The 22141-nt window shown below is 45.4% G+C and overlaps 1 protein-coding gene across 17 annotated transcripts in view; it reads left to right on the forward strand.

Annotated features, from left to right (window-relative positions):
* Positions 1-22141, forward strand: part of ncor1 (nuclear receptor corepressor 1) — a 489622-nt gene that overhangs the window by 306491 nt on the left and 160990 nt on the right. For 14 of the 17 annotated variants that reach the window (XM_068010846.1, XM_068010851.1, XM_068010848.1 and 11 more), the window contains one exon: positions 1051-1218. The exons of the other annotated variants lie outside the window; for them this stretch is intronic. In XM_068010846.1, the coding sequence (XP_067866947.1) occupies positions 1051-1218 (168 nt within the window). The remainder of the gene's footprint in view (positions 1-1050; positions 1219-22141) is intronic. 17 annotated transcript variants of the gene reach the window in all.

Genomic DNA, 22141 nt, shown 5'->3' on the forward strand with positions numbered 1-22141 from the left:
AGTTATGTGGCAAGGTGCAATCTGCAGGGGCTTCAGCACTCCATCCAGTACTAGAAGGGATAATTATGAAATCCAAGTACGTGGGCATAGAAATTTCCTACTTTGTTTAAAACGCCAGCTGGATATGGCAGGTCAGTCAGCATCCAAGAGGCTACTATCTTTGTGTGCTTTCAGTATTCTGTTCTGAATTTTCCATGTTTTGTGGGCAAGGTGTTTAAAGTCTGAATGCTGCAGTGGCTTATAGGACAAGAAATTCTAGAACATTATGGGGTCTGGAATCAGTATCTGAGGAGCATGTACATCACTGAGTGAGAATTGTAACATTCAGTTATTGTGCAGTATTAGAATGCTTAGCCCTGTACAGTTCAGAGTGAAGAGATACCCAAATGGGCATGTAAACTGAGACAACCAAGTGCTATTCCATCATTACGTCACTTACATTTATGGTTGTGTTGCGGATGTCATAAAATATTATAAATAGTACTCACTCTTTGTCCATGTATGGCAGTGTTCTGTTTTATGTGTTGGAGTGTTTTTGTGCTTCACTCTAATGTAAAGTGCTAAAAAATCAAATGTACTTGACATTTAAAGTACTTCTCAGAGGCCAAGTGATTGATTTTTTTCTCGACTTACTGTCCTTTTAACTGATGGATAGAAACTCCCCTTACACATTCTTTGTGCACCACAGGAGCAGTTTTCTGCATCATTTGCCTTTCTTCCTTTTGTAAGCAGGTCATTGCAGGAGGTCCAGGCTGGAAAAGAGCATTGACACTGCCCTGTGATTAAGACAGCCAGTATAAATCAAGACATTGTCAGCCCAGCCCCATATTCCCAGTGAGACACTTGTTTCACTTTGGTATCTTCTCTGCGCCAGGTCCTCACCTGCCCTGCCCCTTTGCACCCAATCCCCTCATCTGCCCAGCCCCCTGCTGCCTCTGCACCTTTCCATGCTCCTTACTAATATAAAAGTAGAAGTTATGTACCTATGTTACTGAAGGTGTGGATGCTGAGGATTATTAATTGGATAATATGTCATTCTGTTTCCTGCAGGTAAACCATTTGTTTACATGCCATATCATGAGGCCCGGCGTGTGATGGAGCAGGAATCTCAGACAGCGGGAGCCAGATCAGCATCACCTTACAGGCTGTCCCCAAGGGAATCCTGTAAACTTTCTCCACAACCAGAGATGAATACCTTGCGGTACAGTGTGCCACCAGGTAGTGACCTCACAATTATCCAACGTTTTTTGCCTTGTGCCTCTTGTCATATGTCTGCATCATCTGTAAATGAAATACAGTGATCAGATTTGACAGGCCAGAAATTTTAAATCCATGCAGCATACTGGAATTTCACATTGTCAGTTTGCAACACATCCGTTGGCAGTCAGAATATTTCATTAGTCTCCGGGGGTTCTGCTGGTCAGCACAAAACATTCAAATCACACTGAAGAGAGTTGAGAAAAAAGTGTGGAGCTGCAGTAACCCTACTCCTGCGCACATACACGTGTGAATCAAGTATACACCACATGTACTTTGTGTATGCTCCGCAAACACGTGCTCAGTTACACATCCTTACATAGACAGGTAAATACAGCACCCAGATATGCACCTCACATTATATATAAAATCGACATATTAATCTGTGTGGTATACGTGTATGTGCCTTTATGCAGACCCACACACATTCTTGTATTTTCCTATCTTATTGATTTTGTTCCTTGGGTATGGAATATTATTGTGTTAAATTATGTTATATTAGGGTAAATTTGGGTTAATTTCACTTGATGTGGTGAGCAAGCTATGAGTTGGTATTGGCGAATATCAACATTGACTCTGTTGCATGATGCATTTGATGACTTTGGTTATGTGTATTTGTTCAGCCCCCATTCATTTGGCTCCTTCACAGGTCATCGGTTCCGAATGAGCCTCGTGCCCTTTTAGAATAATCTCAAAGACTCTGATGGCAGAGGGTTGGGAGAATATGCATTGTAGCTTACCTGAGAGTTGAGGTGTTTATTGTAGCTGATGATATAGAACATAGAACAGTACAGCACAGTACAGGCCCTTCGGCCCACGATGTTGTGCCGAACCTTTAACCTACTCTAAGATCAAACTAACTACCCTTCATTCTACTATCATCCATGTACCTATCCAAGAGTCACTTAAATGCCCCTAATATATCTGCTACTACCACCGCTGGCAGCGCATTCCACGCACCTACCACTCTCTGTGTAAAGAACCTACCTCTGACATCTCCCCGAAACCTTCCTCCAATCACCTTAAAATTATGCCCCCTGGTGATAGCCCTTTCCACCCTGGGAAAGAGTCTCTGGCTATCCACTCTATCTATGCCTCTCATCATCTTGTACCCCTCTATCAAGTCACCTCTCATCCTTCTTCGCTCCAATGAGAAAAGCCCTAGCTCCCTCAATCTTTCTTCGTAGGACATGCCCTCCAGTCCAGGCAGCATCCTGGTAAATCTCCTCTGCACCCTCTCTAAAGCTTCCACATCCTTCCTATAATGAGGCGACCAGAACTGAACACAATATTCCAAGTGTGGTCGAACCAGGGCCTTATAGAGCTGCAGCATAACCTCGCAGCTCTTAAACTCAATCCCCCGTTAATGAAAGCCAACACACCATACGCCTTCTTAACAACCCTATCAACTTGGGTGGCAACTTTGAGCGATCTATGGACATGGACCCCAAGATCCCTCTGTTCCTCCACACTACCAGGAATCCTGTCTTTCAGCCTGTATTCTGCATTCAAATTCGACCTTCCAAAATGAATCACTTCACACTTTTCCAGGTTGAACTCCATCTGCCACTTCTCAGCCCAGCTCTGCATCCTGTCAATGTCCCGTTGCAACCTACAACAGCCTTCCATACTATCCACAACTCCAGCAACCTTCGTGTCATCGGCAAACTTGCTAACCCAGCCTTCCACTTCCTCATCCAAGTCATTTATAAAAATCACAAAGAGCAGAGGTCCCAGAACAGATCCTTGTGGAACACCACTGGTCACCGAGCTCCATGCTGAATACTTTCCATCTACTACCATCTACTGCTGTTTCCTGCTCCCGTCCTGAACTTGAAAACTTTATCAACTTCTATGGGCCAGCCAATTTTGTATCCAGACAGCCAAATTTCCCTGAATCCCATGCCTCCTTACTCTCTGAATGAGCCTACCATGGGGAACCTTATCAAACGCCTTGCTAAAATCCATATACACCAGATCCACTGCTCTTCCTTCTGGCTGAGAATCTGCTAGCCACTCTGTTGAGTTAAGGAAGAAATGTTCTCATTCAAAGGGGCAGTTTCTTTACTGTGCAGACTGTATGGGAGGTGAGATCTTAGAAAATGATCATAGAAACAATGAGATAGAGTTAATTAATAACCTAGTAGTAAAGGAGCCTCTGTGAAAGACTGATCTTAATATGATAGAATTTTATATTGAATTTGAGAGTGACGTAGGTAGGTACGAAACTAGGGTCTTAGTAGATTAGTAGGTATGGGGGCGAATTGGCTAAGATATGAGGGTAAATAGGCAATGACAAACATTTAAAGAATTGATTCATATTTGCTATAATTATGGAATATTAACTCTTCAGGATAAGTGGTCCAATCGTGGCTAAAAGGGGAAGTTAAAGATAGTATTAGGTAGAGACAGGTGAAATTATAATGAGAAATAAGGAAATGGCAGCGACATTAAACACAGTGAAAGACATCACAAAAATTTCAGAAGTAATGGGAACCAAAGATCTAGTGCCCCCTCCGCCAACTCTTTTTCCGGCACATTGATGACCGTATCAGTGCTGTTTCCTGCTCCCGTCCTGAACTTGAAAACTTTATCAACTTTGCTTCCAATTTTACATGGTCCATCTCTGACACTTCCCTTCCCCGACTTCTCTGTCTCCATCTCTGGGGATAGTCTGTCCACTAACATTCATTATCAACCCACCGACTTCCACAGCTACCTCGAATATACTTCTTCACATCCTGCTTCCAGTAAGGACTCCATTCCATTCTCCCAATTTCTCCTTCGCCGACGCATCTGCTCTGATGATGCTACCTTCCACAACAGCGCTTTTGATATGTCTTCCTTTTTCCTCAACCAAGGATTCCCCCTCTCTATGGTTGACAGGGTCCTCAACTGTGTCCGACCCATTTCCCGCACTTCTGCCATCACCCCTTCCCCTCCACACCACCACCACCCCCCTCAAAACCATGACAGAGTGCCCTTGTCCTCAATTTCCACCCCACCAGCCTACACATCCAAAGGATCATCTTCCGCCATTTCTGCAACCTCCAGCGTGATACCACCACCAAATGCATCTTCCCCTCCCCTCCCCCGTCAGCATTCCGAAGGGATCGTTCCCTCCGTGACACCCTGGTTCACTCCTCCATTACCCCTGATACCTTGTCCCCTTCCCACGCAATCGCAGGAGGTGTAATACCTGCCCTTTTATCTCCTCTCTTCTCACTATCCAAGGCCCCAAACACTCCTTTCAGGTGAAGCAATGATTTACTTGTACTTCTTTCAATTTAGTAAACTGTATTCGCTGCTCACAATGCAGTCTCCTCTACACTGGGGAGACAAAACGCAGATTGGGTGACTGCTTTGCGGAAACATGACCCCGCGTTCTGGTTGCTGGCCATTTCAACGCACCCTTTGCTCTCATGCCCACATCTCTGCCCTGGGCCTGCTGCAGTGTTCTAGTGAACATCAACGCAAGCTCGAGGAACAGCACCTCATTTTCCGATTAGGAACTCTACAGCCTACCGGACTGAACATTGAGTTCAAAAATTTCAGAGCATGACTGGTGCTGTTTTATTTTCATTTTTATTTTGTTCAATTTTTTTTTTTTTTTTGTTTTTTTTACCACGTGCCTGCCTACTGTTTTTCATGATTGTGCTTTTGGCTAGGGCTGCTCATTATTCTGTCATTAACACTCCCTCTGCACTAATGCTTTGTCTTTCACCACGCCATTAGCACACTCTCTTTGCCTTTGCCTCATGACCTCCTTATCCGTTAATCTCTCTGGCCCTCTGTCCTATCACACACCTTCCCATTGTTCTCTTTTCCCCAATTCCCCGCTTTATTTGCTTAAAACCGGTTACATTTCTAACCTTTTCCAGTTCTGATGAAAGGTCACTGACATGAAACATTAACTCTGTTTCTCTCTGCACGAATGCTGCCAGACCTGCTGAGTATTTCCAGCACTTTCTGTTTTTATTAAAAGAAATTAATATTAGTAAAGAAATAATACTGGAGAAATTAGTGGGACTAAAAGCCAACAGATCCCTTGGACCTGGTGGCCTACAATTAAGTGGATAGGTTGGAGAAGCTGGGGCTGTTCTCAGAGAAGGTTGAGAGGAGATTTGATAGAGGTGTTCAAAATTATGAAAAATCTGAACAGATGGGGAGAAGTTTCAAAAGAGGTAGCTGCAGAATCATAGAATGGTTGCCGCAAAGAAGGAGACCATTTGGCCCGTCGTGTCCATGCCAGTTCTCTGCAAGAGCAACTCGGCTGGTCCCACTCCCCTGCCTTTTCCCTACATCCATGCAAATTGTTAGTATTCAGATAATTATCCAATACCCTTTTGAAAGCCACGATTGAACCTGCCTCCATCACACTCCCATGCAGTGCATTCCAGATCCTAACCACTCGCGGCCTGAAAACGTTTTTCCTCACATCATCTTTGGTTCTTTTGCCAGTTACCTTAAATTAGTGTTCTCTAATTCTCAACTCTTCCATTAAAGGGAACAGTTTCTCCCTATCTGTCTAGATGTCTCATAATTTTGAACACCTCTATTAAATCTCCTCTCAACCTTCTCTAAGGAGAACAGCCCCAGCTTCCCCAACCTATCCAATTAACTGTAGCCCCGCACCCCTGGAACCATTTCGTAAATCTTTTCTGCACCCTCTCTAATGCCTTCACATTCTTCCTAAAGTGTGGTAGCCATAATTGGACACAATACTCCACTTGAGGCCGAACCAGTGTTTTATAAATGTTCACCCTAATCTCCTTGCTTTAGTACTCTATGCCTCTATTTATAAAGTCCAGGATCCCATATGCCTTATTAACCACTTTCGTAACCTGCCCTGCCACCTTCAATGATTTGTGCACATATACTCCTCAACCCCCTTTAGAATTGTACCCTTTATTTTATATTGCCTTTCCTCGATCTTCCCACCAAAATGAATCACTTCACACTTCTCTGCATTAACTTTCATCTGCCACATGCCTACCCACCCCCCACAATTCCACCAGCCTGTCTAAATCCTCTTGAAGTCCATTATTATCCTCTTCTCAGTTCACAAGTTTTGTGTCATCTGCAAATTTTGAAATTGTGCCCTGTACACCTTAAGTCAAAATCATTAATACAGGTCAAGAAAAGCAGTGGTCCTAATACCCACCCTTGGGGAACCCCACTATGTACCTTCCTCCAGTCAAAAAAGCAACTGTTCACCACTACTCTCTGTTTCCTTTCAATCAGCCAACTTTATATCTGTGATACTACTGTCCCTCTTATTCCATGGGTTTTAACTTTGCTGACAAGCCTGATATGTGGCACTTTATCAAATCCTTTTTGGAAGTCCATGTACACCACATCAATCACATTACCCTCCTCAAAAAAACTCAAATCATGTTAGTTAAACACGATTCACCTTCAATAAATCCATGCTGGCTTTTCTTAATTAATCCACATTTGTCCAAATTACTTGTTAATTTTGTCCCAAGTTATCATTTCTAACAGCTTTCCCACCACCAAGGTTAAACTGACTGGCCTGTAGTTGCTGGATTTATCCTTGCACTTTTTTTGAACAAGGGTGTTATATTTGCAATTCTCCAATCCTCTGGCACCACCTCTGTATCTAAGGAGGATTGAAAGATTATGGCCAGTGCCTCGACAATTTCCAACCCTCATTATCCTCGGATGCCTCTCATTCTTTCCTGGTGACTTACAACCTTAAGTACAGCCAGCCTATCTAACACCTCTTTATCAAATTTTAGTCCATCCAGTGTCTCAACTACCTCCTCTTGCACCATGACTTTGGCAGCATCATCTTCCTTGGTAAAGACAGATGCAACATACTCGATTACTACCTCAGCTATGCCCTCTGCCTCCTTTTTGGTCCCTATTCGGCCCTACTGCTCCTTTTAATACATTTGGATTCCCTTTTATGTTAGCTACTGATCTCTTCTTGTATTCTCTCTTTGCTGCTCTTATTTCTTTTTTCATTTCTGCTCTGAACTTTCTATATTCAGACTGATTCTTGCTTTTATTATTAACTTGACATCTGTCATACGCACCCCTTTTCTGCTTCATCTTACTCTCTATCTCTTTCGTCATCCCAGGGAGCTCTAGCTTTGTTTGTCCAAACTTTTCCCCTTGTGGGAATGTACCTCACTGTTCCCAAACCATCATCTCTTTCAAGGCAGCCCATTGGTTAGTTAAAGTTTTGTCTGCCAATCTTTGATTGCAATTTACCTCGGCCAGATCTGTTCTCACCCCACTGAAATTGGTCCTCCCCCCAAATAATTATTTTCACTCTGGATTGCTCCTTGTACTTTTCCATAGCTAACCTAAACTTTATGATACTATGATCATTGTGCCCTAAATGTTCCCCTACTGACACTTATTCCACCTCATTCCCCAGAACCAGATTGAGCACTGCTTCCTTCCTTGTTAGGCTGGAAACATACTGATCTAGAAAATTCTTCTGAATACACTTCAGAAGCTCTTCCCTTCTCTGCTCTTTACAGTATTACGATCCCAGTTCATGTTAGAATAATTTAAGTCCACCATTCTAATACTTTATAGTTTTTCCACCTCGCTAATTTCCTAGCAAATTTGTTCCTCTGTAGCGTTCCCATTAGTTGGTGGTCAGTAGAATACACACGGTAATGTAATATTACCTCTGTTGTTTCTTAGCTCTAATGAAATAAATTCTTCTCTGCAACACAGTAATATTCTCCTTCATCAATAGTGTCACCTCCTCCTTTCTTTCCTCCCTATCTTTCTTGAACACAGGATACAGGGTAAACCATTCAGGACTGAGATGAGGAGAAATGTCTTCACCCAGAGAGTGGTGAACCTGTGGAATTCGCTACCACAGAAAGCAGTTGAGGCCAAAACATTGTATGTTTTCAAGAAGGAGTTAGATATAGCTCTTGGGTCTAAAGGGATAAAAAAGGATATGGGGTGAAAGTGGAAACAGGATGATCATAATGAATGGTGGAGCAGGCTCGAAGGGCCAAATGGCCTACTCCTCCTATTTTCTGTGTTTCTATGTTTTTTAACACCTTGTATTCTTGTATATTTAGATCCCAGTCCTGCCCTTTTTTGAGCCAGATCTCTGTTATCGCCTCAACATAATATTCCTACTTGGCAATCTGCGTCTTTAGCTCACCAACTTTATTTACCACACCTAATTTAGCCCTTATTCCATTCCTTCTCACTCTGACCCCATCTAATACCTAGTTCTTACTCTAGTGCTATGTGTCTCTCCCAATTCTTTGTGCACCATGTTTTCCCTCTCTAATGTTGCATCCTGGTTCCCATCTCCCTGCCAACTAAGTTTAAGCCCTCCCCAATAACAGTAGCAAACAGCCCCACAAGGACATTAGTCTTGGCACTGTTGAGGTACAACCCGTCCCACCTCCCCCAGAACCGGCCTCAGTGTTCCAGGAATTTAGAACCCACCTACACTATCTCTCCAGCTAGGCATTCATCTGCTTTATCCTCCTATTTTTATACTCACTAGGAGTAATCCAGAGATTATTACCTTTTGAGGTCCTGCTTGCTAGTTTCTTTCCTAAAATATGCCTGCAGGACCTCATCCCTCTTTCTACCTATGTCGTTCGTACCGATACGAACCACAACCACTGGCTGTTCACCCACCCCCTCTGGGTGCTCTGCAGCCGCTCAGTGACATCTTTGACCCTGGCACCAGGGAGCCAATATACCATAATTGCTTGTCTGTTCCCCTATCAAATCCCCTATCACTATTGCTTTTCCACTCTTCCTTCTATCCCCTGTACAGATGAGCCAGCCATGGTGCACTCCCCAGAGGAACCATCACTCTCACCAGTATTCAGAACTGAAGATGGGTTGGAGAGCGAATTGTACTTCATGGACTCCTGCAGTACCTGCCTGACTCTTGCACTGCCTGGCAGTCATCCATTCCCTCTCTGCCTGCACACCCTTAAGCTGCAGGGTAACCACATCCAGAAACGTGCTATCCACGTAGCTCTGAGCCTCACGGATACACCACAGTGACGCCAGCTGCTGCTCAAGCTCCTCCAACTGACAATGCTTCCTGCACATGTGGTTGTCCAGGACACAAGAATTTTCCTGGAGTTCCCACATGGGACAGGATGTGCATCAAACAAGGCTGAGGTGCCCTGCCATGCCTCCATTTATTAGACTATTAACTGACTTAACAGAAATAAACAAACACTCACTAGTTAAGCGCCAATGTTCTGAAGTCACTATTTTATAGGGAGGTTAATTTAAGTAAAACTTAAGACTTCGTTAGACTTGAGCCTGATGGATGCATTGATTTCCAGAGTTCCCCAGATTCTAGAATAGTCCCTGTGGATTCAAAGGCAACAAATGTAACTCTGCTACACAAAAAAGGAGGGAGAGAATAAACAGGGAATGAACAATGTCAGTTAGCCTGACATCAGTGGTGGGGAAATGCTAGAATCAGTTGCTAAGGACTTGATAACAGGGCACTTAGAATCACAGAGTTAACATGCAGGTACAGCAGGGAATTAGGAAAGCAAATGGTATGTTCGCCTTTGTTACAATTCGATTGAAGTATAAGAGTAAAGAGCTCTTACTGCAGTTGTATCAGACCTTCATGAGGCCATAACTGGAGTACTATGTGCAGTTTTGGTCTCCTTACCTCAGGAAGGATATACTTGCTGTAGATCGAGTGCAACGAAAGTTTACCTTTTTATTCATTCATGGAATGTGGGCATCACTGGCTAGGACAGCCCACTAATTGCCCTTGAGAAGATGGTGGTGAGCCGCCTTCTTGAACCGCTTCAGTCCATGTGGGGTAGGTATACCCACGGTGCTGTTTGGAAGGGAGTTCCCGAATTTTGACCCAGCGACTGCGAAGGAACGGCGATATAGTTCCAAGTCAGGATGGTGTGTGGCTTGGAGGGGAACTTGCAGCTGGTGGTGTTCCCATGCATCTGCTGCCTTTGTCCTTCTAGGTGGTAGAGGTCACGGGTTTGGAAGGTGCTGTCTAAGGAGCCTTGGTGCATTGCTGGTACACACTGCTGCCACTGTGCGTCGGTGGTGGAGGGAGTGAATGTGGATGGGGTTCCAGTCAAGTGGGCTGCTTTGACCTGGATGGTGTCGAGCTTCTTGAGTGTTGTTGGAGCTGCACCCATCCAGGCAAGTGGAGAGTATTCCATCACACTCCTGACTTGTGCCTTGTAGATGGTGGACAGGCTTTGGGGAGGCAGGAGATGAGTTATTTTCCGCAGAATTCCTAGTCTCCGACAACCTCTCGTAGCCATGGTATTTATATGGCTACTCCAGTTCAGTTTCTGGTCAATGGCAACCCACAGGAGGTTGATAGTGGCGGATTCAGTGATCGTGATGCCATTGAATGTCAAGGGGAGATGGTTAGATTATCTCTTGTTTGAGATAGTCATTGCCTGGCACTTGTGTGGCACAAATGTTACTTGCCACTTATCAGCCCAAGCCTGGATATTGTCCAGGTCTTGCTGCATTTCTACAAGGACAGCTTCAGTATCTGAGGAGTCATGAATGGTGCTGAACATTGTGCAGTCATCGGTGAAAATCCACATTCTGACCTTATGATTGAAAGAAGGTCATTGATGAAGCAGCTGAAGATAGTTGAGCCTGGGACACTACCCTGAGGAACTCCTGCAGTGATGTCCTGGAGCTCAGATGATTGACCTGGAACAACCGCAACCATCATCCTTTGCGCGAGGTATGACTCCAGCCAGCGGAGGGTTTTCCCCCTGACTCCCATTGAACCTCAGTTTTGCTAGGGCTCCTTGATGCCATACTCGGTCAAATGTTGCCTTGATATCAAGAACAGTCACTCTCACCTCACCTCTTGAGTTTCAGCTGTTTTGTCTATGTTTGAACCAAGGCTGTAATGAGGTCAGGAGCTGAGTGGCCCTGGCGGAACCCAAACTGAGTGTCATTGAGCAGGTTATTGCTAAGCAGGTGCCACTTGATAGCACTATTGACAACATCTTGCATCACTTTACTGGTGATTGAGAGTAGACTGATGGGCCGGTAATTGGCCAGGTTGGACTTGTCCTGTTTTTTGTGTACAGGACATACCTGGGCAAATTTCCACATTGCAGGGTAGATGCAGGTGTTGTAGCTGTAGTGGAACAGCTTGGCTAGGGGCGCGACAAGTTCTGGAGCACAGGTCTTCAGTACTATTGCTGGAAGATTGTCAGGGCCCATAGCCTTTGCAGTATCCAGTGCCTTCAGTCATTTCTTGATATCACGTGGAGTGAATCAAATTAGCTGAAGACTGACATCTGTGATGCTACGGACTTCCGGAGGAAGCCGAGATGGATCATCCACTCGGCACTTCTGGCTGAAGATGGATGAAAATGCTTCAGCTTTATCTTTTGCACTGATGTGCTGGGCTTCCCCATCATTGAGGATGGGGATATTTGTGGAGGCACCTCCTCCCTGTTAGTTGCTTAATTGTCCGCCACCATTCACAACTGGATTTGGCAGGAGTGCAGAGCTTAGATCTGATCCGTTGGTTGTGGGATCGCTTAACTTTGTCTATTGCATGCTGCTAACGTTGTTTGGCATGAAGGTAGTCCTGTGTTGTAGCTTCACCAGGTTGACACCTCATTATGAGGTATGCCTGGTGCTGCTCCTGGCATGCCCTCCTGCACCCTTCCTTGAACCAGGGTCGATCCCCCAGCTTGGTGGTAATGGTAGAGTGGGGGATATGCTGGGTCATGAGGTTACAGATTGTGGCTGAGTACAATTCTGCTGCTGCCGGTGGCCCACAGCATCTCATGGATGCCCAGTTTTGAGTTGCTAGATCTGTTCGAAGTCTATCCCATTTAGCATGGTGGAAGTGCCACACAACACAATGGGACTTCGTCTCCACAAGAACTGTGCGGTGGTTACTCCTACCAATACGGTCATGAACAGATGCATCTGCAACAGGCAGATTGGTGAGGACGAGGTCAAGTAAGTTTTTCCCTCTTGGTTCCCGCACCACCTACCGCAGAACCAGTCTAGCAGCTATGTCCTTCAGGACTTGGCCAGCTTGGTCAGTAATGGTGCTACTGAGCCCCTCTTGGTGATGGACATTGAAGTCCCCCACATAGAGTACATTCTGCACCCTAGCCACCATCAGTGCTTCCTCAAGTGATGTTTAACATGGAGGAGTACTGATTCATCAGCTGAGTAAGTGTGGGGGGGGGGGGGGGGGGGTGAAGAACGTTAGGTGGTAATCAGTAGGAGGTTTTCTTGCCCATGTTTGACCTGACGCCATGAGACTTCATGAGGTCTGGAGTCGATGTTGAGGACTCCCAGGGCAACTCCCTCCCGACTGTATAACTCCCAGGGCAACTCCCTCCCGACTGTATACCATCTCTGGTGTGTCTGTCCTGCTGGTGGGACGGGACATACCCGGTGATGGTGGTGTCTGGGACATTGTCTGTAAGGTATGATTCTGTGAGTATGACTATGTCAGGCTGTTGCTTGACTAGTCTGTGGGACAGCTCTCCCAACTTTGGCACAAGCCCCCAGATGTTAGTATGGAGGACTTTGCAGGGTCGACAGGGCTGGGCTTGCCATTGTCAGACTGGCAGGTCAGATGATTGGTCAGAATATAAAGAACGGCAGAGAATGACTGAAAGGTTCATCAGGAGAGAGAAATTTGAGTATGAGAGGAAGCTAGCTAGAAATGTAAAAACAGGTAGCAAGAGTTTCTACAGGTATTTAAAAAGGAAAAGAGTAAGTAAAGAGAGTGTTGATCCTCTAGAGAGTGAGAATGGGCAGTTAATAGTATGTAATAAGGAAATGGCGGATGAAATGAACAAATATTTTGAAAGCAAAATACTGCAGATGCTGGAAATCTGAAACAAAACAAAAACTGCTGGAAATATTCAACCGGTCTGGCAGCATCTGTGGAGAGAGAAGCAAAGTTAGTGTTTCGGGTCTGTGACCTTTCATGAGAACTGGCAAAGGTTAGAAAAGAATTAGGTTTTAAGCAAGTGAAGGGGAGGGGACTGGTGGAGAGAACAAAAGGGAAGGTGTTTGATAAGGCAGAGGGAGATTAGACACCTTATTAAACACCAGAAGGGAAATAGAAAGCAATGAAGGTGAACAAGGTAAAAGAGACAAACGAAAATCCCGTCGGAGAGAAGAGCAGAACTTCTTCAAGGCAGGCATTCCTGGAAGAGAAGTAGCAATGAATGTCACTGACCTGAAACGTTAACTTTGCTTCTCTCTCCACAGATGCTGCCATATCTGTTGAGTATTTCCAGCACTACTTGTTTTGGAACAAATATTTTGCTTCTGTCTTCACAATGGATCGGTTGGAGCGGCAACTGGATGCACTTAGGAGCATGCAGGTGGCGGAAAGTGTCATAGACAGGAGTTTTAGAGAAGTGGTTACACCCAAGGCAGATAGCTGGGTGAATGCTAAAAGGGGCAGGCAGTCAGTGCAGGAATCCCCTGTGGCTATCCCCCTCTCTAACAAGTGTACCGTTTTGGATACTGTTGAGGGGGATGGCCTATCAGGGGAAATCAGCAGCAGCCAGAGCAGTGGCACCACGGCTGGCACTGTTGTTCAGCAGGGAGGGACAAAGCGCAGAAGAGCAATAGTTATAGGGGACTCTATAGTCAGGGGCACAGATAGGCGCTTCTGTGGATGTGAAAGAGACTCCAGGATGGTATGTTGCCTCCCTGGTGCCAGGGTCAAGGATGTCTCTGAATGGACAGAGGTCATTCTGAAGGGGGAGGGTGAACAGCCAGAGGTTGTGGTACACATCAGTACCAACGACATAGGCAGGAAGAGTGACGAGGTCCTGCAGGGGGAGTTTAGGGAGTTAAGTAGAAAGTTAAAAGACAGGACCTCCAGGGTTGTAATCTTGGGATTACTCCCTGTGCCACGTGTCAGTGAGGCTAGAAATAGGAAGATAGTGCAGCTAAACACGTGGCTGAGCAGCTGGTGTCGAAGGGAGGGTTTCAGATATCTGGACCATTGGGCTCTCTTCAGGGACAGATGGGACCTGTACAAGAAGGACGGGTTGTATCTAAACTGGAAGGGCACTAATATCCTGGCTACAAGGTTTGCTAGCGTCACTCGGGAGGGTTTAAACTAGTGTGGCAGGGGGGTGGGAACCAGAGCAGTAGGATAGCTAGTGAAGTAAATGAGGAGGACATAGTAAATAAAGCCAGTAGGACTAAGAGGAAGAGCAGGCAGGGAGATGTTGCTGAGCACAGCTGGACTAGTGGTCTGACGCGTGTTTGTTTCAATGCAAGAAGTATAACAGGTAAGGCAGATGAACTTAGAGCTTGGATTAGTACTTGGAAATATGATGTTGCTATTACAGAGACTTTGTTGAGGGAAGGGCAGGATTGGCAGCTAAATGTTCCAGGCTTTAGAAGCTTCAGGCGGGATAGAGGGGGATGTAAAAGGGGTGGGGGAGTTGCATTACTGATTAAGGAGAATATCACAGCTGTACTGCGGGAGGACACCTCGGAGGGGTCATGCAGCGAGGCAATATGGGTAGAGCTCAGGAATAGGAAGGGTGCAGTCACGATGTTGGGGGATTACTGCAGGCCTCCCAAGAGCCAACGGGAGGTAGAGGAGCAGATATGTAGACAGATTTTGGAAAGATGTAAAGGTAACAGGGTTGTAGTGGTGGGTGATTTTAACTTCCCCAATATTGACTGGGACTCACTTAGTGCTAGGGGCTTGGATGGGGCAGAATTTGTGAGGAGCATCCAGGAGGGCTTCTTGAACCAGTATGTCGATAGTCCAACTAGAGATGAGGCCATTCTGGACCTGGTATTGGGGAATGAGCCCGGCCAGGTCGTCGAAGTTTCAGTGGGGGAGCATTTCGGAGCAGTGACCATAATTCCATAAGTTTTAAGGTACTTGTGGATAAGGATAAGAGTAGTCCTCGGGTGAAAGTGCTAAATTGGGGCAAGGCTAATTATAACAATATTAGGCAGGAACTGAAGAATTTAGATTGGGGGCGGCTGTTTGAGGGTAAATCAACATCTGACATGTGGGAGTCTTTCAAACGTCAGCTGATTAGAATCCAGGACCAGCATGTTCCTGTGAGGAAGAAAGACAAGTCTAGCAAGTTTTGGGAAGCTTGGATAACACGGGATATTGTGAGCCTAGTCAAAAGAAAAAGGAAGCATTTGTAAGGGCTGGAAGGCTAGGAACAGATGAAGCACTTGAGGAATATAAAGACAGTAGGAAGGAACTTAAGCAAGGAGTTAGGAGGGCTAAAAGGGGTCATGAAAAGTCATTGGCAAACAGGATTAAGGAAAATCCCAAGGCTTTTTATACATATATAAAGAGCAAGAGGGTAACCAGGGAAAGGGTTGGCCCACTCAAGGACAGAGATGAGAATCTATGCGTGGAGCCAGAGGAAATGGGTGAGGTGCTAAATGAGTACTTTGCATCCGTATTCACCAAGGAGAAGGACTTGATGGATGATGAGCCGAGGGAAGGGAGTGCAGATAGTCTCAGTCATCTCATTATCAAAAAGGAGGAGGTGTTGGGTGTCTTGCAAAGCATTAAGGTAGATAAGTCCCCAGGGCCTGATGGGATCTACCCTAGAATACTGAGGGAGGCAAGGGAAGAAATTGCTGGAGCCTTGACAGAAATCTTTGCATCCTCATTGGCTACAGGTGAGGTACCAGAGGACTGGAGAATAGCCAATGTTGTTCCTTTGTTTAAGAAGGGTGGCAAGGATAATCCAGGAAATTATAGGCCGGTGAGCCTTATGTCAGTGGTAGGGAAACTATTAGAGAGGATTCTTCAGGACAGGATTTACTCCCATTTGGAAACAAACAAACTTATTAGTGAGAGACAGCATGGTTTTGTGAAGGGGAGGTCGTGTCTTACTAATTTGATTGAGTTTTTTGAGGAAGTGACGAAGATGATTGATGAGGGAAGGGCGGTGGATGTTGTCTATATGGACTTTAGTAAAGCCTTTGACAAGGTCCCGCATGGCAGAGTGGTGTAAAAGGTGAAGTCACACGGGATCAGAGGTGAGCTGGCAAGATGGATACAGAACTAGCTCAGTCACAGAAAACAGAGGGTAACAGTGGATGGGTGTTTTTCTGAATAGAGGGATGTGACGAGTGGTGTTCCGCAGGGATCAGTGCTGGGACCTTTGCTGTTTGTAGTATATATAAATGATTTGGAGGAAAATGTAGCTGGTCTGATCAGTAAGTTTGCGGACGACACAAAGGTTGGTGAAGTTGCGGATAATGATGAGGATTGTCAGAGGATACAGCAGGATATAGATCGGTTAGAGACTTGGGCGGAGAAATGGCAGATGGAGTTTAATCCGGACAAATGTGAGGTAATGCATTTTGGAAGGTCTAATGCAGGTGGGAAGTATACAGTAAATGGCAGAACCCTTAGGAATATTGACAGGCAGAGAGATCTGGGCGTACAGGTCCACAGGTCACTGAAAGTGGCAACGCAGGTGGATAAGGTCGTCAAGAAGGCATACGGCATGCTTGCCTTCATCGGTCGGGGCATAGAGTATAAAAATTGGCAAGTCATGTTGCAGCTGTACAGAACCTTAGTTCGGCCACACTTAGAATATTGCGTGCAATTCTGGTCGCCAACTACCAGAAGGACGTGGAGGCTTTGGAGAGGGTACAGAGGAGGTTTACCAGGATGTTGCCTGGTCTGGAGGGCATTAGCTATGAGGAGAGGTTGGAAAAACTCGGATTGTTTTCACTGGAACGACGGAGGTGGAGGGGCGACATGATAGAGGTTTACAAAGTTATGAGCGGCATGGACAGAGTGGATAGTCAGAAGCTTTTTCCCAGGGTGGAAGAGTCAGTTACGAGGGGACATAGGTTTAAGGTTAGTGGGGCAAAGTTTAGAGGGGATGTGCGAGGCAAGTTTTTTTTACACAGAGGGTGGTGAGTGCCTGGAACTTGCTGCCAGGGAAGGTGGTGGAAGCAGATACGATAGCGACGTTTAAGAGACATCTTGACAAATATATAAATAGGAAGGGAATAGAGGGATATGGGCCCCGGAAGTGCAGAAGGTGTTAGTTTAGGCAGGCTTGGAGGGCCGAATGGCCTGTTCCTGTGCTGTACTGTTCTTTGTTCTTATATAAGATACAAAAAACATTCCAGTAGCAGCTGTAAATCAGGAGGTTGAAGGAAGAGAGGAACCTGCTGAAATTACTATCAGCAGGAAAGCGGTACTGACCAAACTGCTGGAGCTGCGGATTGACAAGTCGCTGGTCCTGATGGACTTTTATCCTCGGGTCTTAAAAGAGGTGGCTAATGAGGTGGTAGATGTGTTGGTGTTAATTTTTCAAAATACATTAGATTCTGGAAAGGTTCCATCAGACTGGAAAATAGCAAATATAACCCCTCTATTCAAGAAGGGGGGAGGTAGAAAACAGGTAACTGTGGGCCAGTTAGCTTGACGTCCTTCGTGGGGAAGGTGTTAGAATCGATCATTTTGGAGGCCGTAGCTGGGCACTTCGAAAAACTCAAGGTGATCGGGAATAGTCAGCATGCCTTTGTGAAAGGGTGATCATGTTTAACCAATTTATTGGAGTTCTTTGAAGGAGTAACATGTGCCCATGGATAAAGGGGGGCCTTTTGACCTACTGTACTTGGATTTCCAGAAGGCATTTGACAAGGTGCCACATAAAAGGTTATTACGCAATGTAGGAGCTCATGGTGTTGTGGGTAACATGTCGACAGTCTAGATTATAGCATAAAATTGCAAAGAGGTATTGACAGACTAGTTGAGTGGGCAAAACTGTGGCTGATGGATTTCAATGCGGGCAAGTGTGAGGTTATCCATTTTGGACCAAAAAAGGATAGATGGGAAGAGGTTAAGTACAGTGGATGTCCAAAGAAACTTGGGGTTCAGGTGCATAGATCTTTAAAATGCCACGAGCAAGTGCAGAAAATAATCAAAAAGGCTAATGGAATGCTAGCCTTTATATCTCGAGGATTGGAGTATAAAGACACAGAGGTTATGCTGCAGCTGTACAAAACCCTGGTTCGACCCCACTTGGAGTACTGTGAGCAGTTCTGGGCACCACACCTTAGGAAGGATATATTGGCCTTGGAGGAGTGCAACGTAGGTTTACAAGAATGATACCTGGACTACAGGGGTTAAGTTACGAGGAGAGATTACACAAATTAGGCCTGTTTTCGCTCGAATTTAGAAGGTTAAGGGGTGATCTGCTTGAAGTCTTCAAGATATTAACAGGAAAAGACAGGATAGATAAAGATAAACTATTTCCACTGGTTGTAGATTCTAAAACTAGGGGGCATAGTCTAAAAATTAGGAGCAGACCGTTCAGGAGAGATGTTAGGAAGCACTTCTTCACGCAAAGGGTGGTAGAGGTCTGGAACTCTCTCCCACAAACAGCAGTTGAAGCTAGAACAGTTGTTAATTTTAAATCTGAGATAGATTTTTGTTAAGCAAAGATATTAAGGGACATGGGCCAAAGGCAGGTATTTGGAGTTAGGCCGCGGTTCAGCCATGATCTCATTGAATGGCGGGACAGGCTCGAGGGCTGAATGGCCTACTCCTGTTCCCATCTTCCTATGTTCCTATATTAGCATGGATAGAAGATTGGCTTGCAGAAAACAATGTATTTATAAATGGATCCCTTTCTGATTGGCAAGATGTGACAAGTGGAGTCCCGCAGCGGTCTGTGCTGGGGCCTCAACTTTTTACAATTTATATCAATCACTTCGATGAGGGGAGTGATGGCACAGTAGCTAAATATGCAGATGACATAAAGAAAGGTAGGAAAGTATGTTGTGAAGAGGACAGAAGGGGGTTACAGACCAATATAGATAGGTTCAGTGAGTGGGCAAAAATCTGGCAGATGGAGTATAATGTGGGAAAATGTGAAGTTGTTCACTTTGGCAGGAAGAATAAAAAAGCAGAGTATTACTTAAATGGCGGACGACTGTAGAATTCCGAGGTGCAGAGGGATCTAGGTTTTCTAGTGCATGAGTCACAAAAAGTTAGTATACAGGTAGAGCAAGTAATAAAGAAGGCTAATGGAATGCTATCCTTTATTACAAGAGGGATTGAAAAACAAAGTAAGGATGTTATGCTTCTGTTATACAGGGCATTGGTGAGACCACATCTCAAAAACTGTGCAGTTTTTTCTCCTTATTTAAGGAAGGATGTGAATGCATTGGAGGCGGTTCAGAGAAGGTTTACTAGATTGATACCTGGAATGAGCGGATTGTCTTATGAGGAAAGGTTGGATAGACTCGGCTAGTTTTCACTGGAGTTTAGAAGAGTGAGGGGAGACTTGATTAAAGTTTATAAGATCCTGAATGGTCTTGACAAGGTGGATGTGGAAAGGATGTTTCCTCTTGTTGGTGAGTCCAGAACTAGGGGGCACTGTTTTAAAATTAGGGGTTGCCCATTTAGGACAGAGATGAGGAGAAATTTCTTTGAGAGTTGTGCGACTTTGGAACTCTGACTCAGAAGGTGGTGGAGGTGGGGTCGTTAAATAATTTTAAGGCGAGGGTAGATATAATCTTGTTCAGCAAGAAATCAAAGGTTATCAGGGGTAGATGGGAATGTGGAATTCGAGACACAAACAGATCAGCCATGATCTCATTGAATGGCGGAGCAGGCTAGAGGGACTTAATGGCCTACTTCTGCTCTTAATTCGTATGTTTCCGGGTGGTCCATCCAGTTTCATTCCTTATTGACTTTCCAGCAGTTTGATACAATAGGCCATCTCCGAGGGCATTAAGAATCACTACATTGCTGTGGGTGTTGGCCAGACCAGGTAAGGACAGCAGATTAGTGAACCAGATGGGTTTTTACAACAATTGTCAATGGTTTTATGACCATCATTAGACTAGCATTTAATTCCAGATTTTCTTAACTGAATTCAAATTGCACCTTCTTCCGTGGTGGGATTTGAACCCATGTCCCCAGAGCAATACCCTGGGTCTCTGGCTTACTGGTCCAGTGACAATACCACTACGCCACTGCCACTATATTGATTACTGGAATGATCCTTTGAGGAGAGATTGAGTCGACCAGGCCTTTGTTCCCTGGAGGCGATCTCATTGAAACATATCAAATTCTTCAGGGGCTTGACAGGGTAGAATCAGAGGAAGGTTACCGCACAGAAGGAGGCCACTTGACCCATTGTGACTGCGCCGGTCCAAAAAAAAAGCAACACAGCCATAGACGCTAGGAGTATGGTTCCCCTCACTGGGGTGTCTAGAACAAGAGGTCGTAGTCTCAGAATAGGATGTCAGACATTTGGAACTATGATGAGAAATTTCTTCACTCAGAGGTTGTGAACCATTGGAATTCTCTATCGCTGAGAGTTGTGAATGTTCAGTCATTAAGTATATTCAAGTCAGTGAAAGACAGATTTTTGAACACTAAGATTATCAAGGGGAATGAGGATATTGCAGGAAGATGGAGCTAAGGTGGAGGATCTGCCATGATCTTATTGAATGGCAGAGCAGACTCCAGGGGCCAAGAGGCTATTTCTGCGACTATCTATTATGGTTTTTTTTTTTTGTTTGTTCATGGGATGTGGGCATCGCTGGCTAGGACAGCATTTATTGCCCATCACTAATGCCCTTGAGAAGGTGGTGGTGAGCTGCCTTCTTGAATCGCTGCAGTTCACGTGGGGTAGGTACACCCACAGTGCTGTTAGGAAGGGAGTTCCAGGATTTTGACCCAGCGACAGTGAAGGAACGGCGATTAGATTAGAGATACAGCACTGAAACAGGCCCTTCGGCCCACCGAGTCTGTGCCGAACATCAACCACCCATTTATACTAATCCTACACTAATCCCATATTGCTACCAAACATCCCCACCTGTCCCTATATTTCCCTACCACCTACCTACACTAGTGACAATTTATAATGGCCAATTTACCTATCAACCTGCAAGTCTTTTGGCTTGTGGGAGGAAACCGGAGCACCCGGAGAAAACCCACGCAGACACAGGGAGAACTTGCAAACTCCACACAGGCAGTACCTGGAATCGAACCCGGGTCCCTGGAGCTGTGAGGCTGCGGTGCTAACCACTGCGCACTGTGCCGCCCGATAGAGTTCCAAGTCAGGATGGTTGTGGCTTGGAGGGGAACTTGCAGGTGGTGGTGTTCCCATGCATCTGCTGCCCTTGCCCTTCTGTGTGTTAGAGGTCACGGGTTTGGAAGGTGCTGTCTAAGGAGTCTTGGTGTAGTGTGTTACTGCAGTGTATCTTGTACTAAAGGCCTGCTCGGGTATAAAATTGAGGCCCGACCCGGGCCCCAGTCCTTGAATTGTTTTTCGCACCCGACCCAACAGGAATATCACAATAAATTTAATGATATCAGACATGTTATTGTGCTCTAACTTGTCCAAATGGTGATACTTGTGATCCTGTTCATCCATTCCGGCAGCAGGTCATTCCTGCAGATTGAGTTGTGAGGAATCATGGGTGAGCCTGATCCCTCGAGTTCCCAGAGGCAGCACAGTCCAACCCAACACGACCTAAATGCTGGACTCGGAATGTAGACCCGACCCAAACCCGACACAAGTAGTCGGGTTTGGGTCGGGTAGCCAGACTTTAGCTTGTAGAGGATACACACTGCTGCCACTGTGTGTCGGTAGTGGAGGGAATGAATGTTGAAGGTGGTGGATGGGGTTCTAGTCAAGCAGGATGCTTTGTCCTGGATGGTGTCGAGCTTCTTGAGTGTTGTTGGAGCTGCACCCATCCAGGCAAGTGGAGAGTATTCCATCACTCTGCTGACTTGTGCCTTGTAAATGGTGGACAGGCTTTGGGGAGTTCCCAGAGATTGGAGGGTAGCTAATGTACCACACTATTTAAAAAGGGAGGTAGAGAGAAAACTGGGAATTATAGACCAGTCAGC

This window comes from Heterodontus francisci, chromosome 30, assembly GCF_036365525.1.
Source record: "Heterodontus francisci isolate sHetFra1 chromosome 30, sHetFra1.hap1, whole genome shotgun sequence".
NCBI classification, from domain to species: Eukaryota; Metazoa; Chordata; class Chondrichthyes; order Heterodontiformes; family Heterodontidae; genus Heterodontus; species Heterodontus francisci.